This window comes from Thamnophis elegans, chromosome 15, assembly GCF_009769535.1.
Source record: "Thamnophis elegans isolate rThaEle1 chromosome 15, rThaEle1.pri, whole genome shotgun sequence".
NCBI classification, from domain to species: domain Eukaryota; kingdom Metazoa; phylum Chordata; class Lepidosauria; order Squamata; family Colubridae; genus Thamnophis; species Thamnophis elegans.
In genome coordinates this window covers 3,041,998-3,065,167 of record NC_045555.1, presented here as the reverse complement: position 1 = coordinate 3,065,167, position 23,170 = coordinate 3,041,998, and the positions used below count along the sequence as shown (strand labels likewise).

The following is a 23,170-nucleotide window of genomic DNA, read 5'->3' as shown; positions in this document are numbered from 1 at the left end:
GGCGGGGAGGGAGGAGGAGTGGGGGGGGGAGGGCGTTCCCGGCCTGGCGCGCAGGCGCAGGCCCCGCCCCTGCGGCCGCGGCCGGGAAACCCCGCCGGCGGCCCAACCTCTCGGGCCTCGGCTTTTTCTCCTCAGCTGACTCGACGCCCTGAGGGGACGGGAGCCGGTTCCCCGGCCTGAGGGACCGGAGGGGGGGGGGAATAACGGCTGATGTGGATACGGAGCCGTCTGTGCCTTGGTTTTTTGTGTGTGTGCCTGTGCTTCTAGATAGACGTGTGCGCGCTGACATGCAGCTTACGTATATATACATGTATGTAGGCATGGAAGCCATAAGCATGCGCATATATGTGTCTGCGTGTGGCGATAACACGTCTAACGCACGGATAGTTTGCATCCATTCACACTTACAGGGATGGGAAGGAGAGAGAGAAATAGATACAAGGTGAAAGAGATGCTGGTAGAAGATGGATGGAGAGAGAGAGAGGGAAGAATTAGCAGGTAGGTAGGTAAGATGATAGTTGGATGATAGGCGATGGGTGGATAGAAATTAGATAGGCAGAGACAGAAATAGGCAGGCAGATAGAGATCGATAGGCAAATAGATACAGACAAAGGATAGGCATAGATAGATACAGAGATACAAACAGGCTGATAGACAGATAGATAGGCATAGATAGATACTGTAGAGATAGATTAGATAGATAGATAGATAGATAGATAGATAGATACAGGCAGAGAGATACAGACACAGATACAAATAGGCAGGCAGGCAGATACAGACATAGGCAGATAGATGATAGATAGAATAGATAGATAGATAGATAGATAGATAGATAGATAGATAGATAGATAGATAGATAGATAGATAGATAGATAGATACAGGCAGAGAGATACAGACACATAGATACAAATAGGCAGGCAGGCAGATACAGACATAGATAGGCAGATAGATAGATAGATAGATAGATAGATAGATAGATAGATAGATAGATAGATAGATAGATAGATAGATAGATGATAGATGGATGGATGGATGGATGGATGGATAGATAGATAGATACAGGCAGGCAGGCAGGCAAAGACAGATAGGCATGGATAGATAGATAGATAGATAGATAGATAGATAGATAGATAGATAGATAGATACAGGCAGAGAGATACAGACACATATAGATACAAATAGGCAGGCAGGCAGATACAGACATAGATAGGCAGATAGATAGATGATAGATAGATAGATAGATAGATAGATAGATAGATAGATAGATAGATAGATGATAGATAGATGATAGATAGATAGATGCAGGCAGGCAGGCAAAGAGATAGGCATGGATAGATAGATAGATAGATGATGGATGATAGACAGACAGACAGGTAGATAAGAATTAGATAGAAGGTAGGTGGGTAGATGATTTGGACGATAGGCGATGGATGATAGAGATTAGATAGGCAGAGACAGAAATGGGCAGGCAGATAGAGATATAAGGCAGATAGGCAAAGACATAGGCAGATAGAGACACAGATAGGGATAGTTAGATACTGATAAGCAGATATATAGGTAGGCAGCTAGAGACTAGATAGATTAGAGAGAGAGAGAGAGAGAGAGAGATAGGCACATATAGAGAGGCACATGAGATGGACATTGATGATGCAGACGGATGGCTAGAGGGAGAGAGGATGGATCGATGGATGAAAACATTGATAGGTATTGAGAGAGATGGATAGGTGGGTGGATAGATACATAGAGGGATGGATGGATAGATGCAGGGGTAGAGGGATAGATGGAGAGTTGGATGGATGGAAAGAGATGGATCCCTGTGTAAATGGATGCAAGTTATACATTATATTACATGTTAACACCCCAGCATGAAAAGTAGGATACAAGTCCCCAAAAGGAATAGCATATCTGCACTTTACATATAAATAAAACCGAATTTCCCATGTCCTCTTTCTTTCCTTTTTTGCCAGCATTGTGGACTTCTTAAGGAAATTGGGTCTTCACACAATGTATCCAAAATATAGTTTTAAGTCTCAAGCAAGAACTCTGAAATGGTTCGCTCTATGATCCACTTGTTTTGTTTGCGTGGCCGTTGGTGGTAGTCTCAGGAATTTTCTCAACGCCAGCATTAAAATTCATTAAAAGCATGAATACTTTTTTTTTTTTTTTTTTAGCCATAGGCTGTTGACCTTCCATTTGAGTCTTCATCAGCTCCAGTCTTCCTTGGATGGTTGAAATCAGCCAACTGTGACCTTCATACTCAAGCTTGGAGGTGTGAGAGTGTGTCATTTAACAACAAAAGCAAAACTTGTACAGCTAGTCCTCAACAAGAGTCCGTTTAGTGAAGTTTGAAGTTACAGCAGCATTGAGGAAAGTGGCTTAGCACCATTTTTCACACTTAGGACATTTCAAGCATCCCCATGATCAAAATTTGGACACTTGGCAACTGACTCATAGTTACGACAATTCTAGTGTCCCCCAGCCAGGTCATGTGCTCACTCTTTGCGACATTCTGACAAGCAAAGTCAATGGGGAAGCCAGATTCATGCAAACACTCTGTTGCTAACAAAACCACAGTGGTTCACGCAACAGCTCCTGTCAGGAAAGATAGTAAAAAATGGGGCAACACTTACTGAACAACTGTCTCGCTTAGCAGCAGAAACCTGGTGGTCATAAGTTGAGGGCTACCTGTATCTTTATGACGGTGTAAGGGGGGTCATCCTTTAGGGCAAAAATCCAGGACGAAATGAAATGAGAAAGAGAGAAAAGCATAGAGAAAGTGAAGGCCACGAAGGAGCAGCGTTGCTTAAAAATAACAGCAAGCCCATTCATTTGTAGAGAGGAAGAGAGAGAAAAGAGGAATTGGGAAAACAGAAAATGAAAATACTCAACACGTTCTTTGCAGATGTTAAGTTAATTAGACGGCTATGAGAAGGGACTTTGGTTTCCCCATCGACTTTGCTTGTCAGAAGGTCGCAAAAAGGGATCACGTGCAACCCCGTCATAAATGCGAGTCAGTTGCCAGGCATCTCTGGCTGTTGATCAGGTGGCTATGAGGGTTCTGCAACGGTCGTTAAGAGTGAAGAAGGGTCGTCGGTCTCTTTTTTCTCTACGTCGTCGTAACTTTGGTCGCTAAATGAACCATTGTAAGTCGAGGACTACCTGTACCGTGGAACATGCAAATCACTGCTAATTTATTTTCTTTAAAACTTTTTTTTGGGGGGGGGAGGAAGAGGAGGAAGGAGGAAGAGAAGGCCGCGAGCAAATACCATCGTCTGTTGAGCAACTGGGGGAATTCACAGTTTGCCGTCTCTAGCCGGCCGTTCAATCAAAAATAGGGGAAATCGGAAGTGAGCAATCAGTGCGAATGGGAAGAACTCACAGGGCTCCCGTCACGGGTTATGTGAGTTTGCTTCTTGAAAGAAAACATACACCATAAAACTTGTGGGCGGGCGGGAATGAAATTAAAGAGAGAAGAGTGATTCCCTGAACAAAAAAGTTGTAAAACAGGGCAAAAACTCACTGGATGAAGTCCTCGCTTACCGACATAAACTCTGAGCTAGATCGTGGTCAAAAAACGAGAACCACCTGCACTATAATCTAGAGTCACTCCACCAGGAGAGAGTAGGCAATACAAAAATGGTAATATTATAAGGTAAAGGTTTCCCTCGAACATCTGTGCTAGTCGTTCCCGACCCTAGGGGGCGGTGCTCATCTCCGTTTCAAAGCCAAAGAGCCAGCGCTGTCCAAAGACGTCTTCATGGTCATGTGGCTGGCATGACTCAACTCCCGAAGGCGCATCAAACGCTGTCACCTTCCCACCAAAAATTGGTGGTTCCTATTTTTCTACTTGCGTTTTTTAACGTGCTTTCGAACTGCTTGGTTGGCAGAAGCTGGGACAAGCCACGGGAGCTCACTCCCTTACGCGGCACTCGGGATTCGAACTGCTGAACTGCCGACCTTTCTGATCGACAAGCTCAGCATCTTAGCCACTGAGCCACCGCATCCCTTGCTAATATTAGGGATGCCGAAGGAATTTTGTCACCCCGTTTCCATAACGCTGCACAATGAAGCAGGTCACTGCTACCAAATATTTCTGACCCCAGAGTGACTCCCAAATGCCCCGCAGTTTTGAATGTTTCAAAAGCTTTTGGGCATGCAATTTTTTTTTTCCAGATGGAATCAATCTGCTTCATCTCGGCTTCCCTGACTCCTGCCGCGCCCTTCCGCCCTTAGCAAAGTGAGCACAGGTGCTGTTTTTCTCTCTCTCTCTCCCGCGGCCGTGTTCCTGCTATGCAAAAATACGCTCCTTTGCTCATGTTTCTCATTTTAAATCCAATTAGTAGACAAAAGTCTGAAATTCATGGGACATGCCAACACTTACCACAATGGTACAACAACATGATGCAGTTCTCACAATTCACAACGAGCATGGGAAGGATTTGAAAACAGGGATCTGGGGTGCAGGAAATCTAGTTTGACTCTACGGCTGGGGCTTCTGCCCAAAACCACAAACAAGATGGATTTTGATAGATCTTGCTTTGAATTTTGCAATGAAGACTCCCGACTATTGTGGCCCGTCAGCGGAGTTGGCAGCAAAGTCGGACAGTGAGGAGGTTGGGGAGGAACATGAGCCATTCTGGAGGCTGGGGAAGACTCGGACGAGGGCTCTGTATTGGAGGTAGAGATTGGGCCAAGGCTGTGTGGCAGTTCTCAGCTGCCTTCGGAGCTAGACAGCAGTGAGGCAGAGGAACAGCTGGAGCCTGTTCCCAGTGTGTGCATGCGCAGAGCTGCCAGAAGAAAAGAACAGCTCAGAAATCATGGTCGACTTGGGAGTAAAGCCACAGGTGGACGGTGAATGCCCCCTCCCATAGGGAATAAAAGAGGAGCGAAGGGGGAGGGGGCTTTTGCAGGAAATAATTTGTTTGTTCATTCGTTTCAGGAGTGTGAAGATCTGTCCGTGAATCTCAGAGACTCTGTGCCCAGTCTTTCCTTGCACAGCACCCCATTTAGGAAAATATTTACATGGCAGCTTTCCAAGCTAGATAAGGTCTGTGGTCCTAAATACTCCATTGAAAGACTGTTTGCTAGGCCTTGGCTGAAAGCGGATGAGAGGAATTCACACTCGTTTAATAAAAGGGGTTTTGTTGGGGCCAGGACTCTGCTTCGTGCAGAACACCGATCCTGGCGCTTTCCCCGTACGAAGACCAGCGCCAATATGTAGGTAATATCTTGTAAGCCTTCTGCTTTCTAAGCAATCCTTCACAATTGCGAGATCTGCAAAGAAAAACCTTAGGAAGAGGTCAGAGAACCCATTGCAGAGGTCACATATTCTTAGCACATGAGGTTTTCCCCTTTGGTTTTTATTGACTGAATTCTTGTCAATATTCTGTTGTTGGAGAAGAGAGAGAGAGAGAGAGAGACCAGGAAGGAGTGACAGGTTCAGGGCCTCTAGTTACATCCTTAAGTTCCTCCTTTTCCCCTTTCGGCTTGAGTATTTCGGATGTAAACATGAAGGAGATTTTCAACACCTCTCGAAAATCAGATAATTTTAGCCGCAGCACCTCGGTTTTCTTTTCTTCCTCCAAGGGCCATAAACAAGCATTTCTCCTCCTCCTCCTCCTTCCTTCTTCTTCTTCTTCCTGCTTCCCCTTCTTCTTCTTCTCCTCCTCCTCCTCTACTCCGTCTTCTTCTTTTCTTCCTCCTCCTCCTCCTCCTTTTTTCTTCTTATTGCTTCCCCTTCCCCTTCTTTTCCTCCTCCTCCTCCTCTTCTTCTTCATCTTCCTCCCCCTCCTTCTTCCTCCTTCTTACAGCTTCCCCTTCTCATCCTCCTCTTTTCTTTGTCCTCCTCCTCCTCCTTCTTTCTTCTTCTTCGTCCTTCTTACTGCTTCCCCTTCTTCTTCTTCTTCTTCTTCTTCTTCTTCTTCTTCTTCTTCCCCTCCTCCTCCTCCTTTCTTTTCTTTTCTTCCTCCTCCTCCTCCTTCTTCTTTCCTCTTCTTCCTTCTTCTTCTTACTGCTTCCCCTTCTTCTTCTTCTCCTCCTTTCTGTTCTTCGTCCTCCTTCTCCTTCCTCCTCCTCCTCCCCCCCCTCTTCTTCTTCGTGCCCCGACTTTCACATATCAACCTGTGAAATCAACAAAATTATTTGAGTATAAGGGTGGAAAGGACGGATATCGTATTACCCATCACAAACCATGACCTACCTACAGCAAAACATTCCATGTTTTTTTTTTCTGGCTGTTTCGTTCCATCTTTCTAATATATATTCCCCCCCCCCTTAAATTTTTCATATGCGCTCCCTGCTGTGTTTGGTCTGTTGGTGACTTTTTTGACATGTTCCTCCCAATGGTCGCTTTTCATTGGTGACTGGGGATCTTGCAAATTTGCTGACTCACTTTTTTTTTCTGGGGTGACTTAGGACAGGCTGCTTCTGAGGGGGGGGCAGAGCCATTTGCCAGTTATCAGCTGCCTTCAAAGTCAGACATCAGTGGGGCAGAAGAACAGCTGGAGCCTGTTCCCAGTGCGCGCATGCGCAGAGTGGCCAGACGAAGGGAAGAGCTAAAGAACAGGGGTCAACTTGGGAGTAAGGCCACAGGTGGATGATGAATGGCCCCTCCCAGGGAGAATAAAAGAGGAGCAAAAGGGGAGTGGAGTTTGCAGGAGACCGTTAGTTCCCTTAATTGGTTCATGACCCTCCAAGACTCCTTGCCAAGTTTTGCAGATATCGGCCTGGCAGCTCTCCAAGCCAGATAAGGTCTGTGACTGTAAATCCTCCCTCGAAAGACTTTGCTGGATGCGAAGGAGCAGAATTCACAGTCAATTAATAAAAGGGTTTTTTGTCTGGACCAGAGTTTGCTTCATGCTCTTGGGAAGCCTCGGTCAGAACATGTACATCCCACTAAGCCAAAATTGCCATCTCTAACCCATCCGGGGCTTCCTTCCCTAAAATAATCTATGATTTAGGTCTTCTCTCTGTTCACACATCGTTGACAGCCAGAGCTAAAAAAAGCAACAAGCGGCATTATAGCGTAGGTTGAGACAGCAGCATAAATCTCTCTCTCTCTCTCTCCCTCCCTCTCTCCTCTCTTTCTGTGTCTCTCCCCTCTCTCTCTATCTCTGTATCTCCTCTCCCTCTTTCTCTGGCTCTCTCTGTCTCTCTCTGTCTGTGTATCTCCTCTCCTCTCCCTCCCTCCCTCCCTCCCTCCCTCTCTCTCTCTTCTCTCGATGCTGGATTTCCCCCCCCCCTGCTTTAATTGATCACTGGCTTACAAATAACAATCGATCCCTTCCAAATGGACAGAGGCCCTGCCTTAACAGTGGACGAAATTGTCTCCGTTTTTATTTTCTATATTAAACGGGTTACACCACCGACTGCTGAAATCTCTTGGCCGTTTACGCTAAAACACGGTCCTCACCCTAACGGGCTTGTAGAAGTCCCAATAAAGGAGAAGGTTTGCAGCTCGGGGTTGAAACGAGGTTGAAATTGTTGGGGCTCCCTGAGCTTGGTTGTTTTCTTGCAGAAGTTTCATTACCCAACTAGGTAACATCATCAGTGCTAGGAGGAGGAGGAGGAAAAGGTGGAAGTGGACTGTGGGGTCCCTGGTGCTCGCTTGAGCTCGGTTGTTTTCTTGTTGATGTTTCTTTACACAATGTCATCAACTCGAGGAGGAGGAAGAGGAGGAGGGGGGAAGGGGAGGAAGAGGAAGACTGTGGGGTTTTCTTGTTGATGTTTCTTTACCCAACTCGATAACATCATCAGCTAGAAGGAGGAGGAGGAGGAAGAGGAGAGGAGGAGGAGGAAGAGGAGGGGGAGAAGGAAGAGGAAGAGGAAGAGGAGGGGGAAGAGAAGGAGGGGGAGAAGGGAGAGGAGAGGAGGAGGAAGAGATGGAAGTATACTATGGGGACCCTGGTGCTCTCTCAGCTTGGTTGTTTTCTTGCAGACGTTTCATTGCCCAAACTGGGGAACAGCATCAGTTCTAACGTCGGAGTCCTTTGAGAACCTAATTCCACCCCTATTGACAGGGGAGCAGTGTTTGGCTAGAGACCCTCCCAAAACACCTGTTGTTCCAGAAATTGGATGTTTCCACGCAACCACACGCCAGAGCCACACGTGTGCATTTCCCCGAAGGTGCCGACGTCCCGGAGGCCCCCGCCAGACGCGTGTAAACAGTTTCATAACACGGGATGCTCTTCAGCCGAAAAAGTTTGCGCTCTCTCGCCATGAGATTCGTTAAAAGGAGGACGAAGAGAGCAGCATTCTTAAATTTTGGAAGAGTGATGCCGTGGCAGTTCTCAGTTCAATGGTTTTACAAACGGATTAAGGGCAAACCTCGACTTAAAACCACGCCTTTAGCGACCGTGTGAACTTACAACAGCAAAGTGGGGGGGGGAAATAATTGGCGGACAAAGTTCACGCTTACGACGGTTCGCATCCCCTCCTTCACGCAACCAAAACCTGGGTGTTTGGCAACTAATCTTAATTTATGGAGTTCCTGAATTGGGGCCCAAATCTACTTAACCACTGCCTTCCTTAGCAACGGAAACTTTGGGCTGAGTTTCAGGTCATAAGTCGGGGACCGCCTTTACTAGCTTACCGCCAAAGCGTTGAACCAGAAGAAATAAAACGATTTTATTCTTGCTAAGAAATTAGTCACGTACTCAGCAGTTTTCAACAGAGATTATTCGAAAAGCTTTCTTTTAAAACCAGAAGACGCAATTTTTTTTCCCCCTTGCTTCTAAAAAAGCCCCTGCTTTCCCCCACGTTCCCTGTAGGAAATCAGCAATTCTGCTGATTGTCTGCAATTGTCATAAAGGCAGAAAGCCTTACGGATCTAAAATAAAACGTTTTTTTTTGGGGGGGGGGTGTTTGTTTTTTAAAATGAGAGGCGCCTTCGACTTTCCTTTAGCAATCTCCTTGAAATCTCTTGCTGATGCATTTCCTTCCTCGTCTCATTTCTTGCTCAAGGAGAATAATTTTACCTTTCTGACAAAGCAGCTTGCTTGCTTGAATTAAACGGCGATTTAATTCCAGAAATGCACAACACCTTAGCTCAGGTGGCCTTCTTGCCTACAACTAAATTTATTCCCTATTTACTTCCTTGGGGTTTTTTTAGGGGAACGAGTGGCTTACCCATTCCCCAAAAACAAGGGTGTGGGGGGTTGGACTAGATGATCTGCAAGGTCCCTTCCAACTCTTGTTAATCTGAAGACCCCGAGTTCTGGGATTTCTTGATTGCATCGTAGTGCTTCTCCCTTTTCCGACTCGGCTGTGCATTTTGTCCAAAATTAAACGGCTTCCATCAAACCTGAGCGGATGAAGACGAAGCACTGCAGAATTTCTTGGGCCTTTTTTTAAAGCGCTGGCGTCATGTTATTTATTATTTATCGCGCCTTAGCTGCGGGAGTATGCTCAAAGGGCCTGGGGTGAGCTATTCTCTCTCTCTTTATTTCATTTTATTTATTTATTTAGTTTCCTTTTGCAGTGGGTGGTGGAGAAGCAGAAAACTCTCTCTCTCTCTCTCTCTCTCACACACACACACACACACACACACACACACACAGAAGGACGCAGTGGCTCACTGGCTAAGATGCTGAGCTTGTTGATCAGAAAATATCGGCAGTTTGGCGGTTCGAATCCCTAGCGCCGCATAACGGAGGGAGCTCCCGTGACTCCTCCCAGCTTCTGCCAACCTAGCAGTTCGAAAGCACATTAAAAAATGCAAGTAGAAAAATAGGGACCACCTTTGGTGGGAAGGGAAACAGCGTTCCGTGCGCCTTCGGGAGTTAAGTCATGCCGGCCACATGACTATGGAGACGTCTTTGGACAGCGCTAGCTCTTCGGCTTTGAAACAACAGATGAGCACCGCCCCCTAGAGTCAGGAACGACTAGTACACTTGTGCGAGAGGAACCTTTACCTTTACTATATATAGATTTGGTATGGAATTGGCAGTGACCCAGGCCTGCCACATCTCCAAACTGGTTTGCCGATCAGCACCATTGGCGCCATTTTGTTTTTTAGTTCTGTGCATGCGCAGAAATTTTCTATTCAATTGTGTATGTAGCGCTGGCCAGAACCCTCCCCTGTATATATGCATGCATGCATGCATGTATGTATGCATGCATGCAGATGTAGATTCCTACTGGTTCGGACCAGTTCAGCCGAACTGGTAGTAACTTGGCAACCTGGAACGGCAGCGACCCAGACCTGCCACGCCCCGGAACTGGTTCTCCTGGCAGTGCCTGAGGCGGCGCCATCTTGTTTTTGGCTTTTGTGCATGAGCAGAAGTATTGTTTTAGTACTGCGCATGCGTGCGCACACAACGATGAGGGAACTGGCAGTAGCGGCTTGCCAGAACCCAACACTGTATGCATCTGTGTATATCTATCTATCTATCTATCTATCTATCTATCTATCTATCTATCTATCCATCCATCCATCCATCCATCCATCCATCCATCCATCATCTATATCTATCTATCTATCTATCTATCTATCTATCTATCTATCTATCTATCTATCTATCTATCTATCTATCTATCTATCATCTATCTATCTATCTATCTATCATCTATCTATCTATCTATCTATCTATCTATCCATCCATCCATCCATCCATCCATCCATCCATCATCTATATCTATCTATCTATCTATCTATCTATCTATCTATCTATCTATCTATCTATCTATCTATCATCTATCTATCTATCATCTATCTATCTATCTATCTATCTATCTATCTATCTATCTATCTATCCATCCATCCATCCATCCATCCATCCATCCATCCATCCATCCATCCATCCATCCATCATATCTATCTATCTATCTATCTATCTATCTATCTATCTATCTATCTATCTATCTATCTATCTATCTATCTATCATCTATCCATCTCAACTATCAAACGACAACCCGGCCTTCACGTGGTGCCCCCCGTTCCCACCAATCGGGCTCTGTCGACCCTTGGGACTGGCGTCCCCTTGGGTATATCCAGCCGAAACAGCTTCCATGGATCGCCGTACCCATTCCTTTACAGCGGCGTCAAATTTCCATGGAAGTCGCCTATACCCACGATGGGTGAAGAGGCGTCAAGTACAAGTACTATCCATCCATCCATCTATCTATCTATCTATCTATCTATCTATCTATCTATCTATCTATCTATCTATCCATCCATCCATCCATCCATCCATCATCTATATCTATCCATCCATCCATCCATCCATCCATCCATCCATCCATCCATCCATCTCTATCTATCTATCTATCTATCTATCTATCTATCTATCTATCTATCTATCTTTCTATCATCTATCTATCTATCTATCTATCTATCTATCTATCTATCTATCTATCTATCTATCTATCTATCTATCTATCTATCTATCCATCCATCCATCCATCCATCCATCATATCTATCTATCTATCTATCTATCTATCTATCTATCTATCTATCTATCTTTCTATCATCTATCTATCTATCTATCTATCTATCTATCTATCTATCTATCTATCCTCTATCCATCCATCCATCCATCCATCATATCTATCTATCTATCTATCTATCTATCTATCTATCTATCTATCTATCTATCTATCTATCATCTATCCATCCATCCATCCATCATATCTATCTATCTATCATCTATCTATCTATCTATCTATCTATCTATCTATCTATCTATCTATCTATCTATCTATCTATCTATCATCTACCTACCTACCTACGTATGTACGTACGTACGTACGTACGTACGTACGTACATACATACATACATACATACATACATACATACATACATACATTGAAATTCCTCCTATAAAACCCAGGTAGCCGAATCGTCCTCCGACCTGCAGATTTCAATGCTTAATTTCCTTGCCTAGAATAAGAAAGGGGGGGGGGGGGTTAAGATCAAACCAGGATCCAACAAGGAATTTGGCGCCACCACGTGGCCAAGTAGGGAAATGTGGGAACTACATTCCTTTACGTTCTCCGCCGCGCAATGGAGAGAAGAGGGGCTGTTGGGTGCTCCCTCCCCCTCCCTCGCCGCTAAGCGAGGCTGCCTGTCTGCCAGGCCTCCTAGCCACCCAAAAATGAGCATCATCACCAACCAGCTAGAAGGGAAGGGAGACCATGGACTGGCATATCAGAGCCAGCTCGAGAGCTATTTTTAGACCCTGGCAAATCAGATGAGTGCCCGTGTGTCTCCCCCCCCCCCCAGCGCTTGTGCCAGCCGATGCCATTGGGCTCAGCCCCTCCCTCGGCGTTAGGAGGAGGTAGAGTGGCCTAAGGAACGAAAGAGCTGAGGGTGGAAGCAGGGAAGAAGGAAAGGGAGCGGAATGCATTTATCCAACAGCAGGTGGAAGACGAGCAAGCTGGGAATTACCTGGGCAAGAACGCAACCCCTGAGTGTATGCACACAAACACACCTCCACCCACACATACACAGGGTGGCTAGCATACATGCAGGAGACCCTCCTCCTCCTCCTCTTCTCCTCCTCCTCCTCTTCTTCTTTTCTTCTCCTCTTCATCTTCTTCCTCCTCTTCTTCTTTTCTCCTCCTCCTCCTCTTCATCTTCTTCTTCCTCCTCTTCTTCCCATCCTCCTCCTCCTCCTCCCTTCCTTTTTTCTTCCTTCTTTCCTTCCTTATTCCTCTTTCTCTTCTTCATCTTCTTCTTCCTCCTCCCCCTCCTTCTCCTCCCTCTTTTCTTTTTTCTTCCTTCTTTCCTTCTTCCTCTTTCTCCTCTTCTTCATCTTTTTCCTCCTCCTCTTCTTCCCCTCCTTCTCCCTCTTTTTCTTCTTCTCTTCTTTCTCTTCTTAATTTTCTTCCTCCTCCTCTTCTTCCCTTCCTTCTCCTTCTTTTCTCCTTCCTCCTCCTCTTCCCTCTTTTCTTTTTTCTTCCTTCTCTCCTTCCTTCTTCTTCCTCCTCCTCCTTTTCCTCCCTCTTTTCTTCCTCCTCCTCCTCCTCCCTTTCATTTTTCTCCTTTCCTTCTCCTTCTTCCTCTTTCTCCTCCTCCTCCTTCTTCTTCCTCCTCCTCCTCTTCTCCTCCTTCTCCTCTTCCATTGAGATTTGGGGCTCAATGGCAGTCATAAGTCAAGGACTAGCAGCATTGCCGGCTTCCCCAGGACCTTTGAAAGAAATCAAGCCAATCACACTTCAGATTTCTACTCTGGAAGCCTCCTTAATTGCAGGGAATATATATACATACATATATTTCCAGGGGTTATTTCATCGCTTCCAACCCCTTGGGGGTGATATTCAAAATATATTCGCTCCGAAGAGATGTCCTTATTTAGTGCACGACTGATGGAGTCGGGGGCTCCAGAGACCCTCTTGCTATTTGGCATGGGGTTTTGTGGCTCACCCTTGTTTAAGAGACAAGAACAGGTGGACAGCTGACGGCCGTCCTATCCTTTCATTTTTGTCACTTTGGCCATCAAGGAAATGAGAAGAAGGGAAGGGAGGGCGGGAGGGAGGGAGGGAGGGAAGGAAATGGAAATCAGAAGGTGGAAAGATGGAAGGAAGGAAATGAGAAAGTGGGAAGGGAGGGAGGAAATGAGAAGGGGGGAGGAAGAAAGGAAGGAGGGAGGAAATGGAAATGAGAAGGGGAGGGAGGGAAGAAAGGAAATGGAAATCAGAAGGTTTAAAGTTGGAAGGAAGGAAATGAGAAAGTGGGAAGGGAGAGAGGAAATGAGAAGGGAGGGAGGAAAGGAAATGGAAATCAGAAGGTGGAAAGATGGAAGGAAGGAAATGGAAATGAGAAGAAGGGAGGGAGGAAATGAAACGCTGAGAAGGGAGGGAGAAAAGAAGGGATGAAATGAGAAGGAAGGAAATTGAAATGAGGGAGTTAAGAAAGGAAATGGAAATCAGAAGGAAAGAAGGAAGGAAAGAAGGAAGGAAGGAAGGAATTCTGACAGCTGCCCAGAGAGCTCCAGTTCCCCCCCACCCAAGCAAAGCAGATGTTCCATTTCATTGCAAGACCCCCAACCCTCTTCAAGTCTTAGCAAGGGGCTTTAAGACAAAATTCTTTCCCCCATAAATAGGATCCTCCAGCTTCCATTGCCATAAAAGGCCTCCGATACCCTTCCTCCCTTGGGGGTTCAAGGCTCCTGCTCTCTCTCCTTCACTGTACAAATGTTTAGCTTCTCCACCACTCCTGCCCGCATGTCCTACCCCATCGCCAGTTAGCTGAAGGGCACCATCCTGGGCGAAAAAGAGCCAAGAAAATGGTGAGTTTCTAATCAAATATAAATTAAAAAAAAAAACTTATCTCTGGAGAGGAACCTCAGTCCGCCCTGCTTGTATATGAGATTTGTAGGTCTTTAATTTGCTATTTGCTCTGTCTTGTTTCTAATCAATTGGCAGATTTTTTTTTAAAGAGACTTTACCCCTAACTACGAGATTTTAAAACAGCTGGAAGAGAAACGTCTGCAAAAATATTTCCCTTCAGCTAAGTGTCTATCCTTGGCTGGACGGCTGAATGGATCTGCTTTTGTGGCTATCTAGAATAGAATAGAATAGAATAGAATAGAATAGAGAAGAATAGGAATAGAAAATAGAATAGAATTGAGAAGAATAGGAATAGAATAGAATTGAGAATAGAATTGAGAATAGAATAAAATGAATAGAAAATAGAATAGAATAGAATAGAAAATAGAAAATAATTGAGAATAGAATAGAAAATAGAGTAGAATTGAGAAGAATAGACTAGAATAGAAAATAGAATAGAATAGAGAATAGAATAGAATAGAATAGAAAATAGAATAGAATTGAGAAGAATAGAACAGAAATAGAAATAAGAATAGACTGGAAAATAAAATAGAATTGAGGAGAATAGAATAGAAATAGAATAGAAATAGAATAGAAATAGAATAGAAATAGAATAGAAATAGAATAGAAATAGAATAGAAATAGAATAGAAATAGAATATCAGAGTTGGAAGGGACCTTGGAGGCCTTCTAGTCCAACCCCCTGCTTAGGCAGGAAACCCTACACCACTTCAGACAAATGGATGTCCAACATCTTCTTAAAAACTTCCAGTGTTGGAGCATTCACAACTTCTGGAGGCAACTTCTGTTCCACTGATTAATTATCCTCACTATCAGGAAATTCCTCCTTAGTTCTTATAAGAGAATCCCAGATAAATTTGGTTTTTCCTCTGAACAAAAAAAAGTTCCTGATTTCTAAGCATTGCTTCTCTCAAATGAACAGGCTGTATGGTTCTTTGTCTCATGTGCAAAGTTCCTTCAGTCGAGTTGGCTTAACTTTATTGATTTTTGATTATTATTCGAATCCCTAGCGTTGCGTAATGGAGGGAGCTCCCGTGACTTGTCCCAGCTTCTGCCAACCTAGCAGTTGGAAAGCACATAAAAAATGCAAGTAGAAAAATAGGGACCACCTTTGGTGGGAAGGAAACAGCGTTCCATGCACCTTCGAGCGCATGAGTCATGCCGGCCACATGACCACGGAGACATCTTCAGCTTTGAAACAGAGAGGAACAGTGCCCCCTAGAGTCAGGAACGACCAGCATGTATGTGCGAGGGGAATCTATACCTTACCTTAAGTCTGATAGTATGGGTGTGTTCCAGGTCCCCTCTGTTAAGTGTTGCCATCTGATGGGACCTTCTTTGTGGCTGCTCCACTCCTTTGGAACAGCTTCCCACTGGACATCATATGGAGCGCTATTTTTTTTAGCCTTCTGGAAAGCTGTGAAGCCTTGGCTTGCTCTTCTTTAAATCTTCCTTTTTCTCATCTCCAAGTGCCACAACTGGCCATCTAGGAGAAGGAGAAGAAGGCAAAGGATGTTGAGACTTTGGAAAGAGTGCAGAGAGGAGCAACCAGGATGATGAGGGGACTGGAGGCTAAAACATACGACCAACGGTTGCAGGAACTGGGCATGGATGGTCTAGGGAAGAGAAGGACCAGGGGAGACAGGAGAGCAGCGTTCCAATATTTGAGGGGCTGCCACAGAGAGGAGGGGGTCAAGCTATTATCCAAAGCACCCAAAGGCCAGAGAAGGAACAATGGATGGAAACTGACCAAGGAGAGATTCAACCTGGAAATAAGGACAGTGAGAACAATCCACCAACAGAACAGAAGTTGCCTTCAGAAGTTGTGGGAGCTTCATCCCTGGAGGCTTTCAAGAAGAGACTGGACTGCCATCTGTCAAAAATGGTGTAAGGTCTACTGTTTGGGCGGGGGAGGGGGAGGAGTTGGACTAGATGACCTCCAAGGTCCCTTCCAACTCTTTTAGTCTGTAATGTAATCTGTCGTGCGACAACCCAAAATCAACACTGTCCTCGTCTAAAGTTCATGCCGGTTTCCTTCCCCTCCACAGGCAGAAATTCTAACGCCGGAGCAGATCACCGAATACAAAGGCATCTTTGAGATGTTTGACGAAGAGGGGAATGGCTTGGTGAAGACGGACGAGTTGGAAAGCCTCATGAGTTTGATTGGCATCAACCCCACCAAGCGAGACCTGGTCAACATGGCCAAGGATGTCGACAAAGACAGTAAGTGGGCTGCCATCCCAAGGGACTGCCTTGGGTTCCGAAAAACACCCCAACAACTATTGGTGTCCTCCAGAATGTCTTGTCCTTCACAGTTCTCTTGATCTCTGTCTGATAATTTGGCTGTTACAGCTTCTTTGCTAGGATTGTTCTGTGCGAGACTTCCCAAGAGCATGAAGCAAACTCCTGGTCCCGACAAAAACCCCTTTTATGAATTTGCTGTGAATTCTGCTCCTTCAAATCCAGCAAAGTCTTTCCAGGGAGGATTTACAGTCACAGACCTTATCTGGCTTGGAGAGCTGCCAGGCCGATCTCTGCAAAAATCTTGGGAGAATCACAAACCAATGAAGCGAACTAATGGTCTCCTGCAAACTCCACTCCCCTTTCGCTCCTCTTTTATTCCCTCTGGGAGGGGCCATTCATCGTCCACCTGTGGCCTTACTCCCAAGTCGACCCCTGTTCTTTAGCTCTTCCCTTTGTCTGGCAAGGATGGATTTTCAGGAGTTCTTCACATGTTTTAGCCTTCAATCCCCTAATCCTCTTTGTTGCTCTTCTCCACACTCTTTCTAGAGTCTTTTTTTTTTTAATATTACGGTGATGAAAACTGGATGCTGAATTCCAAGTGTGACCTTACCACAGCATTGTAACGTGGTATTAATACTTCACGTGATCTTGATTCTATCCCTCTGCCTATGCAGATTTGATCTCTGTTGTCTCTTTCTCCTCCAGAAAAAGGCACCTTCAACTGCGATGGGTTTCTGGTGTTGATGGGCATTTACCACGAGAAATCCAAAAATCAGGACGAGGAACTCAGAGCCGCCTTTAAAGTCTTTGACAAAGAACACAAAGGCTACATAGAGTGGGATACCTTGAAGTAAGCAGCCAAAGGCATGAAGTAGAACCTCTGGGTTCAAGACACAGGAAATGGGGCAATCAGAGGTTGTATTCAGATGGTTCATACTGGTTTGCCCGAACTGGTAGTGGAAATAGCGGGTGCTAAGAGATGGTATTCAGCCGGTTCAGACTGGTTCACTCGAACTGGTAATGGAAATCACAGGTGCTAAGAGGTGGTATTCAGCTGATTAAGACTGGCTCACTCAAAGTAGTAGTGGAAATTGTGGGTTCCTTAGAGGTGGGATTCAGCCGGTTCAGACCATTTCAGCCAAACCGGTAGTGGAAACTGCGGGTGCTAAGAGGTGGGATTCAGCCAGTTCAGACTGGTTCACTCGAACTGGTAATGGAAACTGTGGGTGCTAAGAGGTGGGATTCAGCCAGTTCAGACTGGTTCACTCGAACTGGTAGTGGAAATCGCGGGTGCTAAGAGGTGGTATTCAGCTGATTAAGACTGGCTCACTCAAAGTAGTAGTGGAAATTGTGGGTTCCTTAGAGGTGGGATTCAGCCGGTTCAGACCATTTCAGCCAAACCGGTAGTGGAAATTGTGGGTGCTAAGAGGTGGGATTCAGCCGGTTCAGACTGGTTCACTCGAACCGGTAGTGGAAATCGCGGGTGCTAAGAGATGGTATTCAGCCAGTTCGTACCAGTTTGCCCGAACAGGTAGTGGAAATCGCGGGTGAGCCTGCCCACACCCCCCGGCTCTATGCCATCCTATTTAGGCATATTTTCAAGCCAAAGCACATGCCCGGAAGGCCAACCGCATGCATGGACGGGGGGCATGTGCGCGAGCAAAGCAAGCAAGCTCACATTTGTGAACTGATGGGGAAAGTAAGTGAATACCACGCCTGGTGATAATTCAACCCTTCTCATGTTTTCTGCCTTTTTAGATACGTATTGATGAACGCTGGAGAACCGCTGGATGAACACGAAGCCGAACTCATGATGAAGGAAGCCGACAAAGATGGGGACGGGACCATCGACTACGAAGGTATTGGAAGCATAATCCTCGCCCGTCATCCGATGGCGCGAGCCAAAAAGGTTGCCTTGAAGAACGTAGGGTTTAAGTGTCAGTTCTACGTAAATCAAGACGGCGCAGTGATTTTAAATTTATTGAAAGCGAGACTAATTCATTAAAAGCTCCCGGAATGGACCATTAGACCATTCCTGGCCTGCAGGTCGACAGTCTAAAAAATCTCTCGACACGAAAGGAAAGAGGATAGGGAGGGGGGGGGAAAGTGCTAATTCTGAACATTGAAAAACTAATAGTGCTTGCAAATAAGAGATGGAGACCATATGGATACACGTGTGCGGTTCGCATGGCAATCATATGACAATATTGTGAGAAATACTGGCAACCTCTCCCATCTCCCAGTTAACAATAGTTTAGAATTAAAAGCTCTTACTTCTACATGCTGCCTGTCAGAATATCTTCCTCTGGAAGAATTTAAATGCTGGCTTGTTACACTCCTGAGGAATTGTTAATGCTGCACATCTATCCCTTCATTTTAAACTTAGTTCCGTCTTCCAGCTCCATCTTTGCACCTACCTTCTTTCCCCGAAAATAAGATCCAGCTAGAAAATAAGTCCTATTATGATTTTCCGGGATGCTCGTAATATAAACCCCACACCTCCCAAAATAAGCCCCAGTTAAGACTGTCAGCCAGATGGTTGCATTTAGTACCGTATTTTCTCCAAAAGTAAGACCTAACCAGAATATAAGACCTAATGCGTCTTTTGGAGCAAAAATGAATATAAGACCCGGTCTTATTTTGGGGAAAACACAGTAGCTGGACTGGAAGACTTCACTTTTAAAAATAAGAGTCGCAAACGAAACCAAGTTACAGCCTCTGCCTACTTTTGCCATAAACAAGTTGATTAACTGCCTGTTTTTATCTTATATGCAAAGATAAAGATGACCCCCACGAGATGTCTTGGAGGTCACATCTCAGAATTCTCCCGCAGCCCGGTTCAAAGCTGGAGAATAAAAAGGTGGAATTGGGAAATTATATAGGGAAAAAGCATGGAAGCAAACAGGCATGCCATGCCTCTCCTTGCCCACTAGAAGGCGCCACCCGGATAGAAACCGATTTCAGCTGCTGCAGCTAAATACATTTATTTATTCTGCAACCAACATATTGGCTTGACATTTTCACCCATCTTAAGACCTACTTGGAAATATGTTCATAATCAGGCTGGCTGGAGAATTCTGGGAGTGGAAGTCCAAGTAGCTTAAAATGACCAAAGTTGGGAAACCCTGGCCTAACTGACCCTGATCCAATGACTGTATTGTAACAGACCCTGGCGGTTATAGCAATAGCAATAATAGCAATAACAGTGGACTTATATACCGCTTCATAGGGCTTTCAGCCCTCTCTAAGCGGTTTACAGAGTCAGCATATTGCCCCCAACAACAATCTGGGTCCTCATTTTACTCACCTCGGAAGGATAGAAGGCTGAGTCAACCCTGAGCCGGTGAGATTTGAACCGCTGAACTGCTGATCTAGCAGTCAGCCTGCAGTGCTGCATTTAACCACCGCGCCACCTTAGCACTTACGACTTATATACTGCTTCACTGTGCTTTACAGCCCTCTCTAAGCGGTTTACAGAGTTAGTGTGTTGCCCCCAACAATCTGGTTCCACATTTTATCCACGTCGGAAGGATGGGAGCAGAGGTGGGTTCCTACCAGTTCTCACCTATTCGGTAGAACCGGTTCGTCAAATCTACCGAACCGGTTAGAAGAGGTTCCACCAGTAGACCCGGAAAGCAGGCCACACCTACAGAAGAGGTTCCAAAATTTTTTGAAACCCACCACTGGCAAGGATCTTGTAACTTGACAGCTTTAAGACTTGCATGCTTCAATGCCAGAGTTTCTGAATAGCTACTTGGACTGACTTAAGTACTAATTCATAATTTCATATCCGGTCACATGGGTGGCAAGCCACTCCCATCTGGTCACATGGGTGGCAAGCCACTCCCACAAAGGAGGCCACACCCACAGAGTAGGTTCCAACAATTTTTGAAACTCACCACTGGATGGGAGGCTGAGTCAACCTTGAGCCTGGCGGGATTTGATCTGCCAAATTGCAGGCAGCCGTCAGGCAGCACAAGTAGCCTGCAGTATTGCATTCTGACCACTGCGCCACTCTTCTATCTATTCTGCCTCTGCATATATAGGTGGTCCTTGACTTTTAACCAAAAATTGAGCCCAAAATTTTTGTGGGACGGTTGTTAAGTGGATTTTGCCCCGTTTTATGAACGTTCTTGCCACAATCATTCAGTGAATCCCTGCAGTTGTTTAGCAACGTGGTTGTTAAGTGAACCGAGCTTCCCCGCTGACTTTGCTTGTCGGAAGGTCACGGAAGGGAGGTCGCGTGACTCTGGGACCCTGCGACCGTCATAAATATGAATCAGTGGCCAAGCGTCTGAATTTTATTCACGTGAGCTTGGGGGAAATGCTGTCATGGTTGTAAGTATTTAAAAAAAGGTCTTAGGTCATTTTTTTTTCAGCGCCGTTGTAACTTTGAACGGTCACTAAATGAAGTGTTGTAAGTCGAGGGCTACTTGTAGAATCCTACGTCCACCCCATGGAAAGAAAGCAGGGTGGTGTAGGCATCTAGGTCACCTTCAGTTCATAACTATTTCCTCCAGGACCAAAGTGGCTAACTTCGTGTCTTCATCTTGCTCAACAGAAGGGCTAGTCCCGGGTGGAAAAATTACTACTAGGTGTAATGTGGGGCATCCTGTGCCTGTTGGCAGCAGGCCCCTCTAGAAGCCAAATCAGATGAGGAGGAGGTATGAAATCAGGGTCAGCATCAGGGCAATCTGGGAGTTCCGAGGGGGAAGAGGGAATGGAGCTGGAGAGAGAGAGAGACAGAGACAGAAACAGAGACAGAGACAGAGACGGAGCCTGGGTCGTCCGTCAGCCCTCAGATGGAGGGTCAACAGCCCCCAGGTCTGGAAGTGGCTGATGAGGAAGAAGAGAAACAGCTGCATCCAGTGCCTGACGTGCAGATGCACAGAAAGCAGAGGAGAGCAGTGGAAATCTATGGACTGGTCCTTGGGACGGAAGAGACACCACTGCTAGCGAAGTCCCATCCTAGCTCTGTGTATGTGCAGAAGGCAGAGGAGAGGAGAGCAGTGGAAATCTATGGGCTGGTCCTTGGGACGGAAGAGCCACCACTGCTAGCGAAGCCCCACCCTAGCTCTGTGGATTTGCAGAAGGCAGAGGAGAGGAGAGCAGTGGAAATCTATGGGCTGGTCCTTGGGACGGAAGAGCCACCACTGCTAGCGAAGCCCCACCCTAGCTCTGTGGATTTGCAGAAGGCAGAGGAGAGGAGAGCAGTGGAAATCTATGGGCTGGTCCTTGGGACGGAAAAGCCACCACTGCTAGCGAAGTCCCACCCTAGCTCTGTGGATGCACAGAAGGCAGAGGAGAGGAGAGCAGTGGAAATCTATGGGCTGGTCCTTGGGACGGAAGAGCCACCACTGCTAGCGAAGCCCCACCCTAGCTCTGTGTATGTGCAGAAGGCAGAGGAGAGGAGAGCAGTGGGAATCTATGGGCTGGTCCTTGGGACGGAAGAGCCACTGCTGCTAGTGAAGCCCCCACCCCTAGCTCTGGGGATCAAAGGCAGGGAGCGGAGGTGAATAGGTGTGCCAGACAACTATTCATCTCTAGCCGGCCAGACTAGTCAGCCTGAGAGAGAAACTTTTTGCCAGAGCTGCCGGCATTCTTAATAAAGGAATCTTTTGAGTTCACTTCAGATGGTTTGTTGTGTTTGGGGAACTGGGTCAAAACACACATCCTATCAACATGTTTTGGGGATAGCAAGGAAGGAAGGACACAGGTTTATTTTTATTTTAAAAACGACATTTCTACCTTCTTGCTCTAGTATGTTTTTCCTTTTCCAGAATTCGTGGCCATGATGACGGGAGAATCCTTCAAACTGACTCAATAAGACCTCGGAGAAACTCTTCGGTTCCATCTCCCCTATCTGCTTTCTCTTCCTTCGGCGATGCCAAGGGGGTTAAAAGACGGTGACAGAACCTGGACACCAAACAGCAACACGTAAAGTCACAGCCCTGGGTCACAGCAAGAAGTCTTTAAAGTTGTGAGAAGAGGCGTGAAACTTATTTTTAGTAGCCACATTCGGACACAATTTATTACCCGCGTTGAGTGCTCTCAATAAAGCCTGTGTCAAATTTAACACACAAAGTTTTTTTTTTGGGGGGGGGGAATGGGTGACACTTGGTTCTTTGTACACAACCCCTGTGTAAGGTTTCCGAAAGGTGCCCTAATTGATTCATGAACCTCAAGCTAAGTTTCAAAAGAAAACCAGTCTTTTATTTCGGCATTACCTCCCTGCAGTCAGATCTAAAACCTCATTTGAATTATGGCCGAACTTTACCCTTGTTCCTTCCCTCCCCTCAGTCTGTGTCATGAATCACATTCACCAACGAGGTGCACCCCTTACAAGCCTGTTGTAGTAATCTGAGATCCGACTCTAGCTGAAGGTATGCGTGGAATGCTCTCCCCCCCCCTTTTCCTCACCATGGCAACTTTATGAGTTGAAACCCTGTGTGTTCTTCCAAACGACCCAGGAGTTGCGCAAATGGAGCATCATGACTTCTGCTAAGCTGTAACCTGGGTTTGTTAAGCCCTAGCCCAGTAGATTGTGTGAAGCTGCCATTCTGGTATTAAACCAGGATGGTGGTTTCCCGCCCAGCCACTTCTCCCTTAAATCTGCACAGGGAGTCCTCGACTT

General features: G+C 45.9%; 1 protein-coding gene across 1 annotated transcript; it reads left to right on the top strand.

Annotated features, from left to right (window-relative positions):
• The first annotated feature begins 9,402 nt into the window (after window positions 1-9,402).
• Window positions 9,403-22,363, top strand: CALML6 (calmodulin like 6). Its single transcript, XM_032232187.1, has 5 exons — window positions 9,403-9,420; window positions 16,341-16,515; window positions 17,242-17,386; window positions 18,295-18,395; window positions 22,317-22,363. Exons 1-5 carry the CDS (start codon window positions 9,403-9,405, stop codon window positions 22,361-22,363), a joined length of 486 nt encoding a protein of 161 aa, XP_032088078.1.
• Window positions 22,364-23,170: the final 807 nt, after the last annotated feature.